Here is an 18,194-nt window from a genome sequence, read left to right as displayed (position 1 = left end):
TAAAAGAACACTGCCAATTAAACGTTAGAGTTTCCAGAATTTCCTACTAGGTTGTAATAGTAAAAATAAAAATTCGGTGTCCAATTTTTAGGTTTTATGTTATTTCAAATGGGATATTGTATAAACGATTGCACATTTGTTGCAAACATCTCTTTCAAAGTCGATTGTTGAAATATTCTAATCTCTCGAGATATCAGTTATTCTGCTACCTGTATACATACTGCATAAACACATATCAAATTATTAATTTCCAGGTAGAAGTTTTATTAATTGTATAAAATTCTGCAACGTATAAAATCAGCAAAACTCCCGCATTTCCGTAAAACGAGTCATCTCTCGTTACACAACAAGAATTTTAATTCACCAAACAAGTCGTTCTACATATTTTGACATAAGAGCCGCGTGACGAATTATACTCGTCAGCAGTAGACACGTAGTTAATCACGAGTAGAGCTATAATTTTTCGAGTCGTATTACCGCAATTGAGATCTCTAATAATCACCTCTCAAATAAAATATTCTCAATATTCGACTTAAAAAATATGACGAAAAAGTACACATATCTCATCCGAACCTAAGTTCTACACTGTTCCAAATTCCAACTGGTTTGATCGTACCGCCACGCTGTACAGTCTCAATGATTTCGCGAACGGCGAACGATCGTATCGTCGTACAGCGATATTACTCAACATTGCTCTTGACAAACATATAAAGGGCTAACGATGCCGGCATTACGGCGAACGCGCACGCGAGCATTCATAAGTTGCCGATGGACCAACGTGGCGGCGGCGGCGGCGGCCGAGGGTGGTTCGAGATTGTAACGCAGCGAAGCCAGAGGCGACGCTCGTCATAACTCATCTCCGTCGTGCCGTCATCGGGTCGGTTTCTCGGTCGATGTAAGGCTCACTGCGGCAAGATATGTATATTCTCGGTTCTGTAAATAAATTCCTACGAACCGTGATCCCGTCTAAATGCGTGAATAAACGATAAACTGGACCCGATGAGAGTTTCTTCACCGGCACGTGAGAGACAAATCCGTGGCGTGCAATAACTTTCGATGCTACTGGGTACCATGTAGATGGCAGAGCTTATAAGATTAGTTTAATCAAGCGTACACGTACTTAGTGTCCCGATGGAACAAGGATAATCGTCTTGGAGCGCGGGATCGGCGACGACAAGGATATAGTTACGTAGGAAAGGGGAGTTCCACCGGCAGGCAGACGAGGCTACCTTCGAAGATCTGGTTCTCTCCTTTTTATTTCGTTCAGGACAGCCTCATCGCGGCGAGGTCGTCTGAAACAAAGTGGCACATTAGTGTTCCTTACGTGTATTGTTAACGAGCCACGCAAATCGATCCATTCGTTAGCTAGCGGATCAGTCGGCGCGGTAGCTTGTCTCGTCTTTCCATCGCCATATTTTACTCCCATCGGCCGACGATTTGTCTACTGTGCGGCCCGTGTAGCCTGTCTATATACAAACAGGTTGCCTTCGAAAAAGCGGATCGTTTAACGATCGGTTAACGTCGACGTCTTTAATGCTCTCTCTCTCCTCGAGCACAACCGAACGGAATCCCACAATTTATTACCACACCAGAATTATTCTAATATATTTTACTAAATATTAAATGTACCAAGACGTCTTTATCGGTTGAGATTTGTCCGTGAAACCGTGGTATACGTATATAGATATACCTATCGTGGAAACGGACAGATAGAATAGATTTAACTGACGGGGAACGCGAGTTGTAGAGAACAGCATGCCCAGATAATACGATAGCGAAGGTAAGATATCGATCTAAAAATCGTTAGCTGTGCACTAGGTGTGAAAACGACGGAGTGGTGTTACAAGAAAATCCATAACTGTAACGAACAATGTGATATACTCCGGTAGGGAATAGCGCCATTAGCACTTCGCAGGATATTATGCGTTTGGAAACTGACAATTCCGATGGAAGATACGAGACAATCCGAGGCGTAACGTCGACACCACGCCCTCGGGGATACGATTCGCGGATGCGGTAAGGACATACACAAGGACACGCGGGACGCGAAACGATCCGCGGTGATATGTCGCGCGCGAGCGTGGGCATCTTGGCCGATTCGCTTTGCTCGTCGGTGATCGTGCCAGGGTGAATACAGGGGGGACTTAATGTCCCCATAGGAGCGTTTCCAGGGCTGTTGCTTTCGAAAACGATCGCGTGCCTGCCGCGGATCCGAACCGTTCGACCGGACGAGAAATCTCGTTTAATCGGCAGCGATACGGTACGGATCGCGCCATAAGGCATTCATTAACGTCACCCGGTGTGCCTATTACTATCGATGCATATTCCTGCAACAATGCCACTAGCCGGGCCTACATTCCTCCGTCTTCACGTGGGCGAACGTCGACCAGATACGGATCTGTGTTTCATTATCGCATCACGATAACTGGTCCGACTCTGTGTGTCTTGACATTATTCAAGATTCCTGACCTATCGAAATGCCCACGTTTCCTGACGTCTCGCCGCTGTACGTTGTCGTATTAGCCGGCCTAATGAGCGAAACCGGGAAAATAGATTGTCGTTTCGCCGGGATCCAAGGGAAATTGGACAATTAGGATAAGAATAAAATCCACGGTTTTGTACCGTGTGATACGAACGAAGTTCCGCGTGGGTGTCCGTGACCATTTTTTCTTCTCCGAGAGCGGACAGTTCTAGTAGTATCTACTTCGTGGATCGTTTCTGCGAACGTTCGAAACTCGAGACCATATCTGGTTGGCCGGGCGAGACAAGAATCTCATTCCATCCACGCCCAGGCCGCGAGATGCTGCACAACATTGTACGCGAGCATATAAATATCCGCGGAAATTATGATGTACCATAACTGACGACACCGTAGATCAGTCTTGGCCCGTTCTCTGTTCACGTAAGGGAAACTATTATCATAAATAAGCGGGTAAGAGTGTGCACCTCTTCCCTTGTACGTTGTCACGTCGAACTCGACCTATTAACTTCTTCAACGGACTCGTTAAAGAGGATTCCCACCGTTTCGTGGGTGACGGCAGGCGGACAGACCGCCAAGTTCACCACACGAACGGGACTCACGGTGTATTATCGATAGCCATCAATTACAAACCGCTCGAGATTGTAGCTCGTTAAGTTGATATAGATTAGATCGTTTCATCTGAATGTCCTTTTTTTTCTTACTTCGTCCGCCGTCACACACGTTGTCGAAATCTCGCGCGTTTAGGTGTTAAAACGTGGGTTGCACGCAACGTGTGACACTTGATTTAAGGGTGGACACCCTAATAATTCACCGGGACAACACAGGAACGTAAAGAAACGTTTCGAATTTCTAACATTGATCTATGTCACTATTCTTTCACCATTTACTCAGTTCCCCTTAACCGTCGGACAGCTCCATCAGTCGAACGAAAAGTGGGGTTGGGTCACATTTGACCCATCGTAAGATATTTCTCTATACATCGAACAATCAATTTTTTTCACCGGAATTTTATCCAGATATAATACATTAAACTACATATCTCAATAAAAAAAAAAAAAAAAAACAGTACTTGAAAATGTATTTCCATTATGTCCAACTCTATACCATGCAACTTTTCTATCTAACATTTTTCCATGTTATTATAAACATCAAAAATATTCTACGTGGACAAAGTTTTTGTATGTCCTACGAACCTTATGCACGTGCAAATAGTACGGGTCACAGATGACCCAGGTTTGTCGGTCGACGCATAAAAATCTTTCGATCCATTTTCCCGCTAAACTCGAGCTCATCCGCGTTCCCCGTAAGCACCGTAAGTGCATGAAAATCTCGCATGTGTATAGGTATAAGTGTGTCAATAGCGCCCACATATAGTACGCATCTTTGGGTACTCACGTGGTAGACACGCAAGACGCGGCTGTCTTGGTAAGATTTCTCTCTTCTCTGTCTCCCTCGCTCTCTCCCCTCCGTTTTCCAGCGCGTTCGCACGAACACAGAAGCGTGGCACCGAAAGAGGCGGGAGCTGACGTGTATACACGCCTCTGTGTGTATGTGTGTGTACATGCGAGCGGCGTGTGCACACATTCAGCCGGTCATCTCTCTCTCCCTCTTGGTCCCTTGGTCTAAGGCGACTTACGCCTACACGTTGTAGTTGCAGCATCCACACTTAGCCCTCCTCAGTCCAGCGCGTGCCTCCACGCGACCAACCACCACCTCAACCACTGCTCTCTCACTCTCGCGCAGGATCGCGGATAGTCGTCGAAGGCAGCCTGAATGTCGGAACGCGCCGCTAACTTCTCGTTGACAGTGCTTTTGGCAGCGCTTAATCTCGCGGTTCACGGTCCCGTGCATCTGTCAGTCGAGCGCTACGATCATCGAATTGGTCAGTTCAGACCGATCTCGGACCGTCGATCGTTACTCTTCCCCGCTCCGTGTTCCGACAGTGTTCACGACATCGTTTAATCATGCGTCGACACTTCGACGATTTTATCGGTATCTGATCCATAAACACGCTTCTCGTCCACCGTTCACACTGGACAATAAAGAGATCGCCGGTTCTGTTCGCGAGTTATAATGATCGTTTGGTCAGTGATCAGTGACAGTCGTTATCCAGTGAATTACCGAATGTTTTGGAAACGTTAGTGTTCATTTCTGGTGTCTCCGCGAGTGTAATCTTGTGCGTTTAGTCGTTTCTTCTTGTTTAGAAGAGGAACGTAATAAAAAGATACGGGAATTCTAGTTGGCGATTTAGAAATCAGTATGGTTTGAGTGAAAGTCGATCGATCGCCGTAGTGGACGCTCTCCGCGAAATCGTTTTTCCGAGTTTCCTATCTGGATGATCGGCCACCGACAATTACCGCGTTCGCCGCTTTGAGTTTTATAGTGATCGCGTGTAGCGTAAAGAGAGAGAGAGAGAGAGAGAGGAATCACGATCGGTGGATATAAATTGCGCGTTATTGCGCGTTCCTCCGCGCTCGATGTTCCGGTAGGACGGTAGAAATTGTCGAAGATCGTACATTCCGTAACAATATCGCGTGGAATCGGCTTCTAGTCCCATCGAGCAGGTGATAAAACGTCGCGGCTACGAGCGAGGCTAGCCCGCCGAATCGACAGTTTATCGATCACGCGATCGAATCTCGGACAGTTTCGCACTTGCCGCTTGGTAGAACGGGAAACGAGTCACGCGGATTGGAAATCGGCGAGAGCGTGGGTCGACACACGGCGCCAACCTGTTGCTCAAGATCACACGCCTCGTAAGATCGGACTCGTTTCCATTTAGAGGGCTCAGGCTCGAGTGGTCAGGTATCTTTCGAGAAGCGATGCCCCGATCGACAGCCGGGAACTAATCAAACCGGGACGCGTTCCGAACAGAGAAATCCTCTTTCGATCGACGCTTTCGTAGAGCGGCTCGTTCGTCGTCCGGAGTGTTTCGGGATATCAGTTTCCAAGTATCAGAGGAACTTTCCGAACGTCATCCATCATTTCGCTCCGTAAGATCTCCAATTCTGATTATGTTACGCGGTCGTGGCAGGATTTCACCGTGGATTAATTGAAATAATCGCTCGAGCCGTTCGGCTAATTGAAGCATGAACTTAACGAGTGCGACGGTGCGCGAATAATTATGAACAATTGATTATATTGGCGAGAAAAGAAAAAAGAAAACGAAGTATACACATCTTGCGAACGAATGTTACAGAGGTGATCGGAAGTGATGTTCAGAAAGGAGTGAAAAGAACCGTGGAAGAAAATGAATGTCAATTTGAAAATCGGTTTTCTGGTGTTGTGGGCCAGCAGCATCATGCTCCCGCTCGCCGTTTCGTCTACCAAGGAACTTCTCGAGTGCCGGGCGAATTTGACCGCGGCGATCAGAAACGACACCACGTTCCTGAAGAAAGTTCGCCAGGCGGATTACATCTTCACCGGGAAAATCAAGGAGATGAAGAACGGACAGTTGCACGTGCGCGTGAAGAGAGCGATCAAGGGTGTGCTGAACGCTACCCTAGATCTCACGCTGAACGACACATGCGGCCACTACATACGGCGCAGTTACACCGGCATATTCATGGCGCGACGTGGCGAATCCGAAATCGGCGATCTTCGACACGTAGGCAAAATCGTGATGCACTTCGGCCCGGTGCCTCTTACTCTCGCCAATCTGGACAGGCTCAACGCTGCTGTCAGAGGTGAGTGTCGTACCTGTTTCTCACTTTCACGTTCTAGCTGTTTAATAAAACACCAGGCACCGTTTTTCGTTAATTGGATAAGTAAAATACACGTCGAATTGCACGGCACACTGCACGTCTCTTTAAACAACGACGCATTCGAAGGGGATAATTTTACGACTCGTTCAATTTTGCACGAAAAATTCGCGCACGATTCAGTTTTTCTACGACTTTCGTGGTAGCACGCGTGAACAATTCCGTGCGACATTTTCGCGTCCATGAAAATTTGTAACCATCCGACGTTTATTCCTGTTCGCTGTCTTGTTTGAGATTGTCCAGCAAGCGAAGGGTAACCGCGTTAACACAATGTGCTCGCTCGAGCTACAAGTATCGCCTCGTTCAAGGACTGCCGGACGGTGTCTCGAGACTAGTCGTTCTGTTCTCCAGAGAGAGAGAGAGAGAGAAAAAAAAATAATGCACCATTCTATTTATTAAACCGTTACCGAGCACGACGTAAGAGAGTCTCTAGACGCGACGACCGATTTTGTCGATAATTTACGGCGTTAGTGGCCACGGTTTAAAGTTTATCGATAGGAGTGAAGGTAATGCCGGTTTCGAGTGTCGCCTCAGCGGAAGACAAAGCGGTGTCCAGGACTATTAGAGAAATTAATGTTGGAATTATAAGATGAGACTCTGAGATATTGGCTGGCCGGTGTAAAGGGTCGAATGATTTATTTAATAAGAAGGGGTTAAATGCAGAGCCGGCGGTGCGCCTGTGGTGTTTTGTTCCTTTTCGAAGATCGGCTTACAAGCGAAAGACTCCGGCGATGTCAACGACGATGGTGTTCGCCGGGGACATTGATGAATAAAAGTGGTTCCCGCGGGCCATACGCGTTTACAGGTAATCGTTTAAACTCTAACTCACAGTATCGCCTACCGACAACCATATCACAGTTCCCCACGATTCAACCCTCTTCCCCTCCCTCCCATTCGTTATTTGCAAGTCGATCGTAGTAGCACCCCTGTATTCTCTAACCACCGTTAAATGTCGCCGATGTTTCTTCGAAAGACGTCGTGTATAATTAGGTGTTTTTCTCACCGAGAAGTGTGCCGCGGGCGAGAATTCAAATTGAGGCTGGGACTCGCATCGAACGTCATTCAACCGATACGGAAGCGTTCGGCCGAAATAATGAAAGGGTTTGCAGGCCGCTAGGAAAATCGCCGGTCTCGTTCACGCGGAATGCCGGCCAGCAGACAGGATTGATTAACACGGCTGCTGCTCCTTTCCGCGCGTTTTTCTCGCTGGCTGCGTCAATCCGGCGCCTTCGCTAATCACAGTGTCGTTGCGTTTCTGAAACGTTGTGACTTGTAATAAACGCAGGGCGACTCTACGTGACTTATAAGGAGCAATACTTTCTCGGAAGATATATTTAAGTACCGCTTGATTAGAGCGTTTCAGTGGGCACTCGTGTGAAGACGTGAACATATGTTCACGGGACGTTGAAGAAGTTGAGAGCGGTAATAATATAATGATTTAATGACTGACAAATTTCAGAGAAATAAACATTGCAAGTGGTGGTATTCTTAGGGTATTCTTATGATCAAGAATCATCTTTTATTCAGACGTATCCTTACCACCGATCCAGTTTGTACGTTCATCAAGTTCTCCGTACTTACTTCTTATCTATCATTGCAGTTACAATATTGCCCCTACCACTTCCTGCTTCTCTTTGCACTATCTTCATCTCCTCCTGGAAGAAATATCATTAACCTACACTCCCTTGCTGATTATACAACAATAACCGTTTCAGCTTAACAATATCACAAGGAGTGGCCTCTTCTTCGCTCTTCTTATTTTTCCAAGTAGTGCAGATATTCAAAACTTTCCACGAACGTTTCAGATTCTATTTTCCTAAAGGAAATAGAATTTCGCACGTAATAGAAAAAGTCGCTTTGAAAACGCCGCTTACTCACAATCGTTGTTTACAATATTCTAGACTGAAGATATTTAACTGAAACAAATCTCCAACCACAGTATCAATGATTTCGTAGAAGGTACCAAAAAATTTCTATTCACTGTTCACCTTAGTCTAAACATCCGTCTTTTTTCATGTTATAGTTTACAAAGTAATCACCTTCAACCGAATTACATGTACAATCATCAGATGTAAACAATGATTTGATACAAACGCTAACAGCCAAATATGCAATTTTTCTTACACATACACTTCAAGAATTAAACAATATATAATTAATTTCAAAAAATTTTACGCAAATCCTGTATTACAATTTTCGTTCCAGAAACCCATATGGAACGCCATGCGGTAGCGTCAGATTCAAATTTCAGACCTTTTACAGACACATACTCCCTCGTTCACACCTCTACCGGCAAACGACACAGATACATACTCTCTTTTGACACAATTTCCACGCGTTCTCCCAATAACTTTTCTCGAACCTATACGAACCGTGGGAACCCGTATCGTTCGGGCGATTTTTCGCGGCAGCTTCTCGCGCGGAAAATGGCAACCGCTGGCTACCTGCGACACCTGGACCACGCCGGTGTTCTATAGCACTCGCCCACGTCTACCTCTATCTATGTGTACAAACGAGCGCGTGTATATAGCCGCGTCACTTGACGCACGTTTTCAATGCGACAGGCCACGGTATTTCTGCGTGGATTCGCGAGCTCGCGCCACAGCCAGCCCTGAAAGTCGGATTCAAGCGTCGCGCGCGAGTTCAGACTTCGCGTCGCACTACTCCGGGGGGAGATCAGCATAATACGGGGACGGCCTACGCGTTTTGCCAAGCTGTGCCAACATCGACACGCCCTACCTACATAACCGTCCGCGGCCCAGGTGTGCCCGATTTCGAAGATTTTTTCTCTCCACCCTCCCCTCTTCTCTTCAGCGAGATCCAGGCTGGGGTTGCTGCTTCTCCCACGTCGCGACGCACCGGCTGAAATATGCGCCAGGGACACGCGACGTCCTCGTTACGCGTTGGAAATCGCGCGCGTTTTCTACGCGCACGCGAAAACCGCAAACTTAATTTATTATTCTACTCGGCGGCGATCCAGCGAGTGTTTCGCGCGTTTACGCGGCGTGTATCGACGCCGCGCCGGTGGTTGTAGAAAGTTGCCGTTGCACGGTTCGCTTGCAATTTGGAGCAACGTAGCGGGTTGCCACGCGCAGGTACGGAAAGTCATTATCAACGCTCGATGCTGAGATTCGATTTTAAGGAAAGGGCCTGGAATGTTAGTGAAGCGTGTGTGGATTCGTTGGAGGTTAGAGGAGGTGATGGGAGGAAAGAGTTGCTCGTTTCGCATAGAAAGTGAAGGAAACTTCCTTCGATTTTGGAGAGCACGCGAGGTTCCTCGTGAAAGCGTGTAGAAATGTGGGCAGGAGGAAACGGCAGTTTTGAGACGGTCTCTTTTGCCTTGGTGTTGAGAGGTAGGTTGTTGGGTGCCTTTTTTTTAGGTTTTGTTAATGTTGTTACTTAACTGAATTTAAGCGAACTGAGTTGTTATTTAACTTGAATTAATAATATCGAATAAATGAAGAAAGTGTAGATGAGTTCATGTTTAAAAATGTTTCAATTTAGTGACATATTATTCGTATCCTGGAAAATGTTGAATTTAAGACAATCATTAAACAAATTTTGTTCAATATGTCCAGAAGTATTCCAATTTTACACACGTTACTCTTCAACGACAGCAGTTAATAGTTTGAAGACACACAGCCAATTTTAAGTTTACATAAACACGTGCCTCTAACACCGAGCATAATTTTTCCCCCAAAAAATTCCAAAAATTATACATAGTATCAACTACCACAATAGCTCAAATATGTCCGAGTAGTGTATTTAATCTCCTGAATACGCGGTATCAATTTGATCCCAACACTTCACGAGCGAACGTTAATTAGATTCGGGGTAAAAAGGAGGCGTGATAATGAATCAGGTTGCGTCAAACCTTGAATTCATTTAAATCGAAGAAACCCATCTGAATTCCCCCAGCTGCTTCTGAATATCGCGTATCAGACAGAAGCGACGTGTGTGTATGCAGTTTCACGCGTAGTCATCCTTATATGGGAGATTAAAGGTGAACAATGGATTTTTTCTCTCTGTCTGTCTTCCGTTGTATCTACGATTGAAAAGAAAGTCGACAATGAATCGTGGATCGGGTTTGCGACTATTGTTACGACGCCGCGGCTCCATCAATGTCCATACGTATACGATTTCAAAACGGTAATTATCTTTGCGCCCACGCGCCGCCGCCGCGTATACAAAATGGCTGGCAGGCCGTTGATGATGATTTCCTCGATCGATATCTGGCCGAACTGACAGAGGGACACGGACGGAAGCGAGACGCTTTGATCGAACGTGTCTGCTTTCGAGGCACCGTCCCTGTCAGGCTGTTACCTCGCAAACGCACCATGAAATTGGTGCGTTCTGAATTATGATATATAGTTTCGGATTGATCTGAAACGGATAACCGAGTTCCGCACACCAAACGACTAATTATCTAATAACCAGGTACATAGAACGTTCAGATTGTTACAGGAACACGTAGCATTCGTCAAGTGTACATAATGCACGACGCAGACGTGAAAGAATTTCAATTATGTTGACGCTAGACACGATCGAAAGTATCCCCGCAGAGAGATGTGTATGTATATACCGGGTGTCCGAATTGGTTTTTATCAAACTTCGTCAGCGTGTTCTATGGGTAGATGTAAGAAGAAAATGTTATGTAAACATGGGTCGTTTGAAGCTTCGTTAAAAAGTAATCGCAATAATTCGAAATACAAGGGCTAGGGCCCTCGTAAGACAAAAATGGCACTGGTGGAAGTCACATTCAACACTTTCAACGACTTCAGATCGTCAACACAGCTTTTATACAGTCTAGATGTACATATCGCTGATATATTCCTACTTTGTATCATAATGGCACACCCGTTATCATTCCCTTCATATTGCCTATTATCGTTACAACATTGTAATAAAGCTTCCAACGACCTATGTTCATATAAGATTTTCTTCTCACCTGCACTCGTAGAACATACTGACAAAGTTTGATCGGGAAAAAATTAGGACACCCTGTATGTATAAACATACTTGGCGTATCATTTCCACTGTAACATAAGCGGGACTTAAGTTTCACACAGCTCGTAGATACGCGTTTAAACGTCCATGCCCGTGACACGCTTCTCCGTTGAATTACCTTTAACGCGATCGATAAATCTTAATACTCGATCGAGAGTCGCTCGCGATACTCGCGCGCTAATCCGTCGATCTAACCGTTAGAGAGGCTGCAAAGATGGTACGTGCACCGCGGTTGAATTTCTTTTGGCAGGCGCGACAACGAGGATGAGAAAGCGTGCATTGAAGCAACGTCGAGTCCCCGCGCTGGGTGTGTATACGCGTAGATCGGTAATTGCAATTTATAACCGCGGCACTTAATGGCGCGTGTCATTTGTCGTTCGGTGGTGCGCCTGTGCGCGCCCCCGTTCGAGATCAAAGACCGCCGGGCTCGCGCGTAAAAATCAGTATCCGTTGATAATCCGATAATCGAACAATCATCCGTGACAGGAGGATAAATGTATTACTTTCACTCCGGGGTGAAATAGTTGGCTTATCTTTCACGGGTGGAAGTATTGTGATCTGAATTTACATCGGTGGATCTGCGATCGAGAGAGAGAGAGAGAGTCGAGAATGTGTCTCTATAATTTTCTCTGTCGATAGGATTTATCAAAAGCGGGTTTCTATATTATCCAACCTACGATGCTATTTACGAGTCAAGAATCGCCGTATTATCTTCCGACTTTATTGGGAATTTCGTAACGCGTAATATTCCTCTCGAGTGTACGTAACTTCCTATTGGACGACTATAAAACGGTACCTGTATTTTATGAAAAGCAAAGGGATAATTAATCCTTCGAGCTCTATCTCCTACGTTTCGCAATCTCGCTCTAACGATCCGACCGCGAACGGTATCCAAAACCTCGTTTTACAATAACGCGGCGGTGGATCGTAATAAACGGTTACCGCGGCGGTAATTGAAAGGTTTCGCCGGTAATGCGCGATTTTCATAGTGCAAAAACGTACCGTTGATTATCATAACACGCTGCTGATGCACGGAAGACTCCACGGTGGTAACAACGTTATTAGATCGAAATGATCGCTTGAAATTTCTCTAATAATTTCTTAGGCAGATTGCTACGTGTAATACGCGCACTTTAATGTATTTGTCACCGTGCTAAAGAGACTGTGCGTGTGTACAGAGGTTGATTCCAAGGGATTAGTCGTTAGGTTGTTGCTCGGTACGGTTTACCAGCATTCTCGTGTTGCTCGTGGCTGGGTAGGCGGCTGATTGCACACAGCCACGAGCGTGCACCACGAGGGCGCGTATTATGCACGCTTTGTAAGGCGAGCTGCTGAAAAATTAGTCGCGGCCTCGGTTCGTTTGGCCAGGCTTGTCCATTGAGGTAACTTAATACGGGACGGTTACCGAGTTCCTACGAAAAAGTTCGGGGGAGCAAAATGAACGCGCCTGTATCGGGGCGAAATTAGGGTAATTTCGTTCGAGAAACAATATTTAAAGACGTCGGTACGGACGTCTTTATTCGACTCATTTGCATAAGAATCCACGAGCGTGGAAGGTGGTATCCCTTTTCTGGTTTTCTCATCGTGGCCCTCGTTTAACCGTAGGGAACTGTTGCTTATTACGTTTTAACACCATTGTCCCGAACGATCTTTCTATCCTACCATCGTTATACCTCTTTCCATTCTACGCAACAGCCCATTCTTCGACTCACGCATTTCCCGCGATTATTTTCTCAGCCGTGTCTCTCAGCCCGTTTAGTCCAGCGACGATTCACGTTTTCCGTCGTCGCGGGAGTAAAAAGAGAACGTTTCGGGCCACCAGAGGCTTCCGGATGTGCCAGTGTCACCGTCCTTCCTTCACCCAAACCAAGCGATAAAAGCTTTTAACGATGGTATATACCTCGACCGTTTCGTGGCACCGTTGAAGAACAAACAGGTCTGAGGAAAGAATTTCTCGCGCTGCGATATTCCCGCGGCTCATTTCGAATCGCTGCGATGATAAATCTCCGAATTTCCGTGAACTACATTTAGAACCTGCGGGCATCGGTTAGATATTTACGATCGGGTAAAGTGAGTCGTTGCGGCGTTTCTCTTCTTAGAGAAAGACAGAGAGAGAGTGAGAGTTTATTTTGACACCAGCAGGTTTGATACGATGCCATAAATAGAAAAGATACGCGTCGTTTCCTGCTGCATGGCCCATGACGAGGCTTAGCCAAGCTTCAGGACCAACGAATTGCCTCAGGCTATGGATCCAATCTCCTCCAATTTGCCCGGACCCCAAGAAGGACGAAGGGTAACTCATTTATTCGAGCACCAGAGGCACCGTATGGGGATCCTTCCACCCTCGAATTGGTCCTAATTAAAAGATTTCACTTGACGCCACGGATGTTTTTAGACTTTCTCACGGGCAGCTGTTCACACGTTCCTACGTGAAAACGGTCAGGCGCCAGTCTCTCGGTTGAAAAAAAAAAAAGAAAAAAGCTCTTGAGACCCTCCTGCAAGCGTTACGTGCGCGTATCTACGATAAGCTTCGTTGCCGGTCCTTGTGTAGCTTCGTGGAATTATCGTAGCTTAATTTGTTACTTCCTGTGATTCGCGTTTCTGGACCAGTCAAAGGAATTCCTTCGGTGTGAATTAATGTTGCCGAACAGGCTAGTTTGTGAGTAAAATAGAAAGATTCAATAATGTTTCATATTTTTAATTAGCATTTTAGACGAAATCGATGTAAATGTCATTATTATCCTTATTCTCATCCTGGTTCCCATTTTTTTGATTTGGTCATCGTGTGACTGGTTTTTGGATGTTTGTGTGTGTATGCCTAATAGTAACAGTTATTGTTTCCTGCTCTTTTAGTTATTATTATTACAGAAGTGCAGTAAATAAATTCCAGAAACGAGAAAGATCGTAAGTGACAAACTATACTAAATTCCATCTTGTCTCAATGATAATTAACCAATGAAAAATAAATTACTCTACCTTAGTCATTCTTCATTTTCGCAAATTAAAAATTTGCACTTCTACCTCCTTAATTTCCTACAAAATTACAATTACAATCGCCCATAAACTACGCAAACAAGGTTTCCCGTAATTCATTTCAGTAAGAACCGTACGGCACCGTAGAAATTTCAATTTGCTCACTTTTACCGGGCGTGCAAGATCCACCTATTAATTTGCGCGCGTGTCACGGCATTTAGCGGGGTTACACCAACACGGATTCCTCTTCTTTTTCCGAGCCCCACGTCAATTAGTCTCTCAACGTAACCAACGCTAGCGGCTCGTGTTTTATTTTCGTAGTGTTGCTGGCTCACCGTGACACGGGGAGGGACCTTTCTCGTTTTTCCAGTCATCTTCGAGCGAGAGGCACAGGCTACCGATTCTTTCGAGTTCGACCCGAGATCGTTGATTATGTTCCTTATAGGTGCCAGGCGATACTTCAACCTGGTCCTCGAAGGTCAAGGAGCCGTAACCTCACCCACTCTCGCCCGTCTACCTCTCCAGCTGCTCATAAAGACGTTATTGCTGTTATTATTATTATTACCGTCATTATCGATATTATTGTCTCGCTTCGAATACCAGCCTCGTGCCGCACGACCGACAGAAGGTAGAATTCGTGCTACTCTATGATTGGTTGGATCGGTGTTTGTATCGAGGTAGATATTGTCAGCCGGTTATCTTTAGTAGCTCCGACTAGAAACTTCTTTTTCCCCCCTCCGAGATGTTACGATCTAATTATCGAAGCGACTCACCGCGAACACATTCTTCGCCGTAATTTCTCCCGAGCATGATTCTCGTCCCAATTTAATTCCCGTTAGAACGATTCTTCCTCGGTGTTGAGCAGGAGGAGAAGGAGCGCGGTGTAGTAGGAGATACAGTCACAGAAAAATACACCGTGAGTTACGATTGGAACGTTTTGCCGTTGTTGTTGCTGCTCAAAGATCCGGGAGCTTCTTTTTTTTTGTTCATTTTCTTCGTCCGGTATGGTCGATCGGTAAGAACGATCCAGCGAGTAATTTACGAGCTCGAGACCTGAACGACCTTCCTATCACGGCACGATTCCGATCGGAATTCCCGCTGCGGCTTTCGGACACCGTGGAGCGGCAATTAGACAGATCGGAATCTCGTTTTCGCGGCAAAGGATCGTTAAAGATGCAACGATGCTTGGCTACCGCCCCGAGGGAGGTGGCCACGAGTGGCTTTAACGACGATTTTGATGAATTTAGTCGGATTTAATTAGGAGGCGCGTATTTTCGTGCCCCGTTACTTAAGGCCGGCCCCGTCCGCGTCGGAGGACCTTAAGAATCGAGTTTTGCATGCCTCGAGGACAAAGCCATAAAATACCAAGCGTAACAGCTTTCAATTACAGGTCCCCGTGTACGTATGAGCCGTGTATAGAGCCGCTTCTCGTCTCGGCTGTATCGCGGAGACCCAGGGAAAAAACGCGCAAGGACGAAAGAGGGGGAGAGAGTGAAAAAAGAATGGAACACGTGAAATTGAAGATTCCGCGGGACCCCATGAAATTGCACCTTCCCGTCCCAGTATTTGGACCTCCGTACGTGACTAGCACCGATTAATGACGAATCTTATGGTAATCGACCACCTCTCCGACACCGTCGAACCCCTCCATTATGACACATGATCGAAGCCGCCGCGCGCCGTGAGATACGTCTTTCGTATCCGTTAATATTCACGCTACTCTTTCTTAATAGTGTTACAAACGTACCCGGCGATTTGCTCACGATGGGATGTAGCTAATGCAGATAATAGTCAATTTTTTAATATCATAGATTTTCGGTTAGGTTAGTAGATAAACTACTAGCTATTTCTTTCCCCCTCCCCTAAGGTTATCAGTGCAGGGAGAAACAGTTAACAAGTTGCAATTGAATTGCGAAAGTGTCGCTATTTTTAACGGAAGGTGTTTTGTGTGATAGAATATAAGAAAACGTCGTCTGTTATCAAACTTCAATGCAATTTTCAAAGCTCATTCTCTTCAAAACCAAGAGATTCCCAATAAAGAATTTCATTCGACATTTTTGATTCCTCCTGGCATAAGGATTTACCCCGTACTATTAGTTCCGACCCACCCAGTATACCGAGGGAAGATTACCTTAGCCCTCGATACACTGTAACTTCAACCTTCATCATAAGTCTCACCCTGCAATTACTAATTAATTAACGATTGCACAGAGAAAGTTATTCTCTCCTTGTTTTGCTCGTTATCTCGCAACGCCGCAAATTTCACCGGATAATAACTATAACGAAGAAAAACTCCGGTGGACTGTTGGAAGTTCGCGCGTTATTACCGCATGATGAATTGTCGCCCGGGGCGATCCTGGACTTTTTCTACGAATAGACGAAGATATTACATCGCGTACAGCGTGGTTGAGCGTGATTGGCGTCACCAAGGTTGCCGGGAAGACGCTGGATGGGAAACGTGCGCGAAAGAGGTGGGATTGGAAAAAGAAATGCGTGAGTGACGGGTCGTATGGTAATTGGCGATTCATCACGCCGCGACAAGCCGCACAGTCCTGCTCACCGTGTTGGCCACTCGTGGAGACACGAGACTGTTGCAGAGAACCAAGAAGAACCCTCAGAACACTCTCGCCGACGAAAACGTTTGATGAAGATAAAACGGCGAAAAAAGAGCGCGACAGCCAGGTTGTTTTTGGTCGATGTTTACCTCGGGACATGACTCGCCGTTCCTTTTGCAACATCGTAATTATTTCGTAATTACACGTTCATTATGAGAAGGAAGGAGCTCAGGACGGAGGAGCGTCGTCGAATTATGAAAAGAGAGTCACTTGGAACGACCGGAATGGCGGGCATCGGTAGATTTCCTTGAATAATACCTAATATCAGGCGATCCTGAAGGTTCCCGCGGTTTTAAGCCGTTCATTTTGAAAAGACGCAACTCCATTGAAATTGAACAGTTTTATTTGAAATAATATTGTATGCAATGTACTGCAAGAGCATTAATTTCGCGCATATAAAAATTCGAAAACCGCGGGAACTTTCAGGATGGACTAATAATAAATCAAACCTCTACGAAAGAGTTGGTTCGAATTTTACAAAGACTCGATAAGTTTTTGAACGGAACGGAGGAGCCTGGAATGATTTACATTTATTGTACAAATTAGAGAATGTAACCACCTCCTATCTCGACCTTCCTGCTCGTGTTTGCCTTTGACACGTGTCGTTCTTTTTTAACCGGGAACAAACCAAACAGTGGGTGGAATGTCATAGACGCGTCCGAGATTCTTCCTTAGCCGAACTTTTGAGTGGGTGGAATGCCGTGGATGCTCACCCAACTCTCTCTCCGTCTCTCCCTCTCTTTCCCCCGACTGTTTCGGCGGCTCCTATAGCTGGAAGAACCAGTTTTTGTTTTCTCGAGAAAATTAAAATTCCTCTCGGTGGAGTATAAAAAAGCGGCGGTTTTCATCTTGTACGCACAATCAAGATGTGACGTTTCCACGGGTCTTTCTCTTTGTCGTCTGAAAGTTGCGCGAAACGAAAAGAGCCCACGAAAGAGTCCATTTCTGTTTCGCAGACCTCCTCTATATACAATAGTCAGTGGCGTAGTCCTTCTATCTCTCATCTTCTCCATTCTTTTACCAAAAGAAGAAAAAGAAAAATCGTGTCAACGTTTCTCGATCGAAGGCTGAAGATAACGGTGGAACACAGCCGCACAGGATTTATCGATCCTGTAACGTCGTTCGTACATCCTGCGGCTATTATAAATTGTTCAATCAAATGGCGACGGTCCACGAAATTCCGTGGCCCGATGAAATCTGATGCAACGCGAAATAGCGGCGATTACGGCACGGGAAACCCGAGTCGTTTGACGATCCGCTTAGTTATCTGATGGGGGGAGGACGCGGCGAATAAAAGAATCCCCTACTTACGCCACTGATATATCATTTCCATATACGGGCAAGGTGGAAGCGCGGTAC

At 45.8% G+C, this 18,194-nt stretch overlaps 1 protein-coding gene across 1 annotated transcript in view; it reads left to right on the top strand.

Annotated features, from left to right (window-relative positions):
- Window positions 1–5,729: 5,729 nt before the first annotated feature.
- Window positions 5,730–18,194, top strand: part of LOC108570294 — a 198,493-nt gene continuing 186,028 nt past the window's right edge. Inside the window, exon 1 of the mRNA XM_017932132.1 lies at window positions 5,730–6,165. Within this exon, the coding sequence (XP_017787621.1) occupies window positions 5,730–6,165 (436 nt within the window). The remainder of the gene's footprint in view (window positions 6,166–18,194) is intronic.

This window comes from Habropoda laboriosa, unplaced genomic scaffold, assembly GCF_001263275.1.
Source record: "Habropoda laboriosa isolate 0110345459 unplaced genomic scaffold, ASM126327v1 scaffold68, whole genome shotgun sequence".
In the NCBI taxonomy this organism is placed as follows: Eukaryota; Metazoa; Arthropoda; class Insecta; order Hymenoptera; family Apidae; genus Habropoda; species Habropoda laboriosa.
This window is presented reverse-complemented; position numbering and strand designations above follow the sequence as displayed.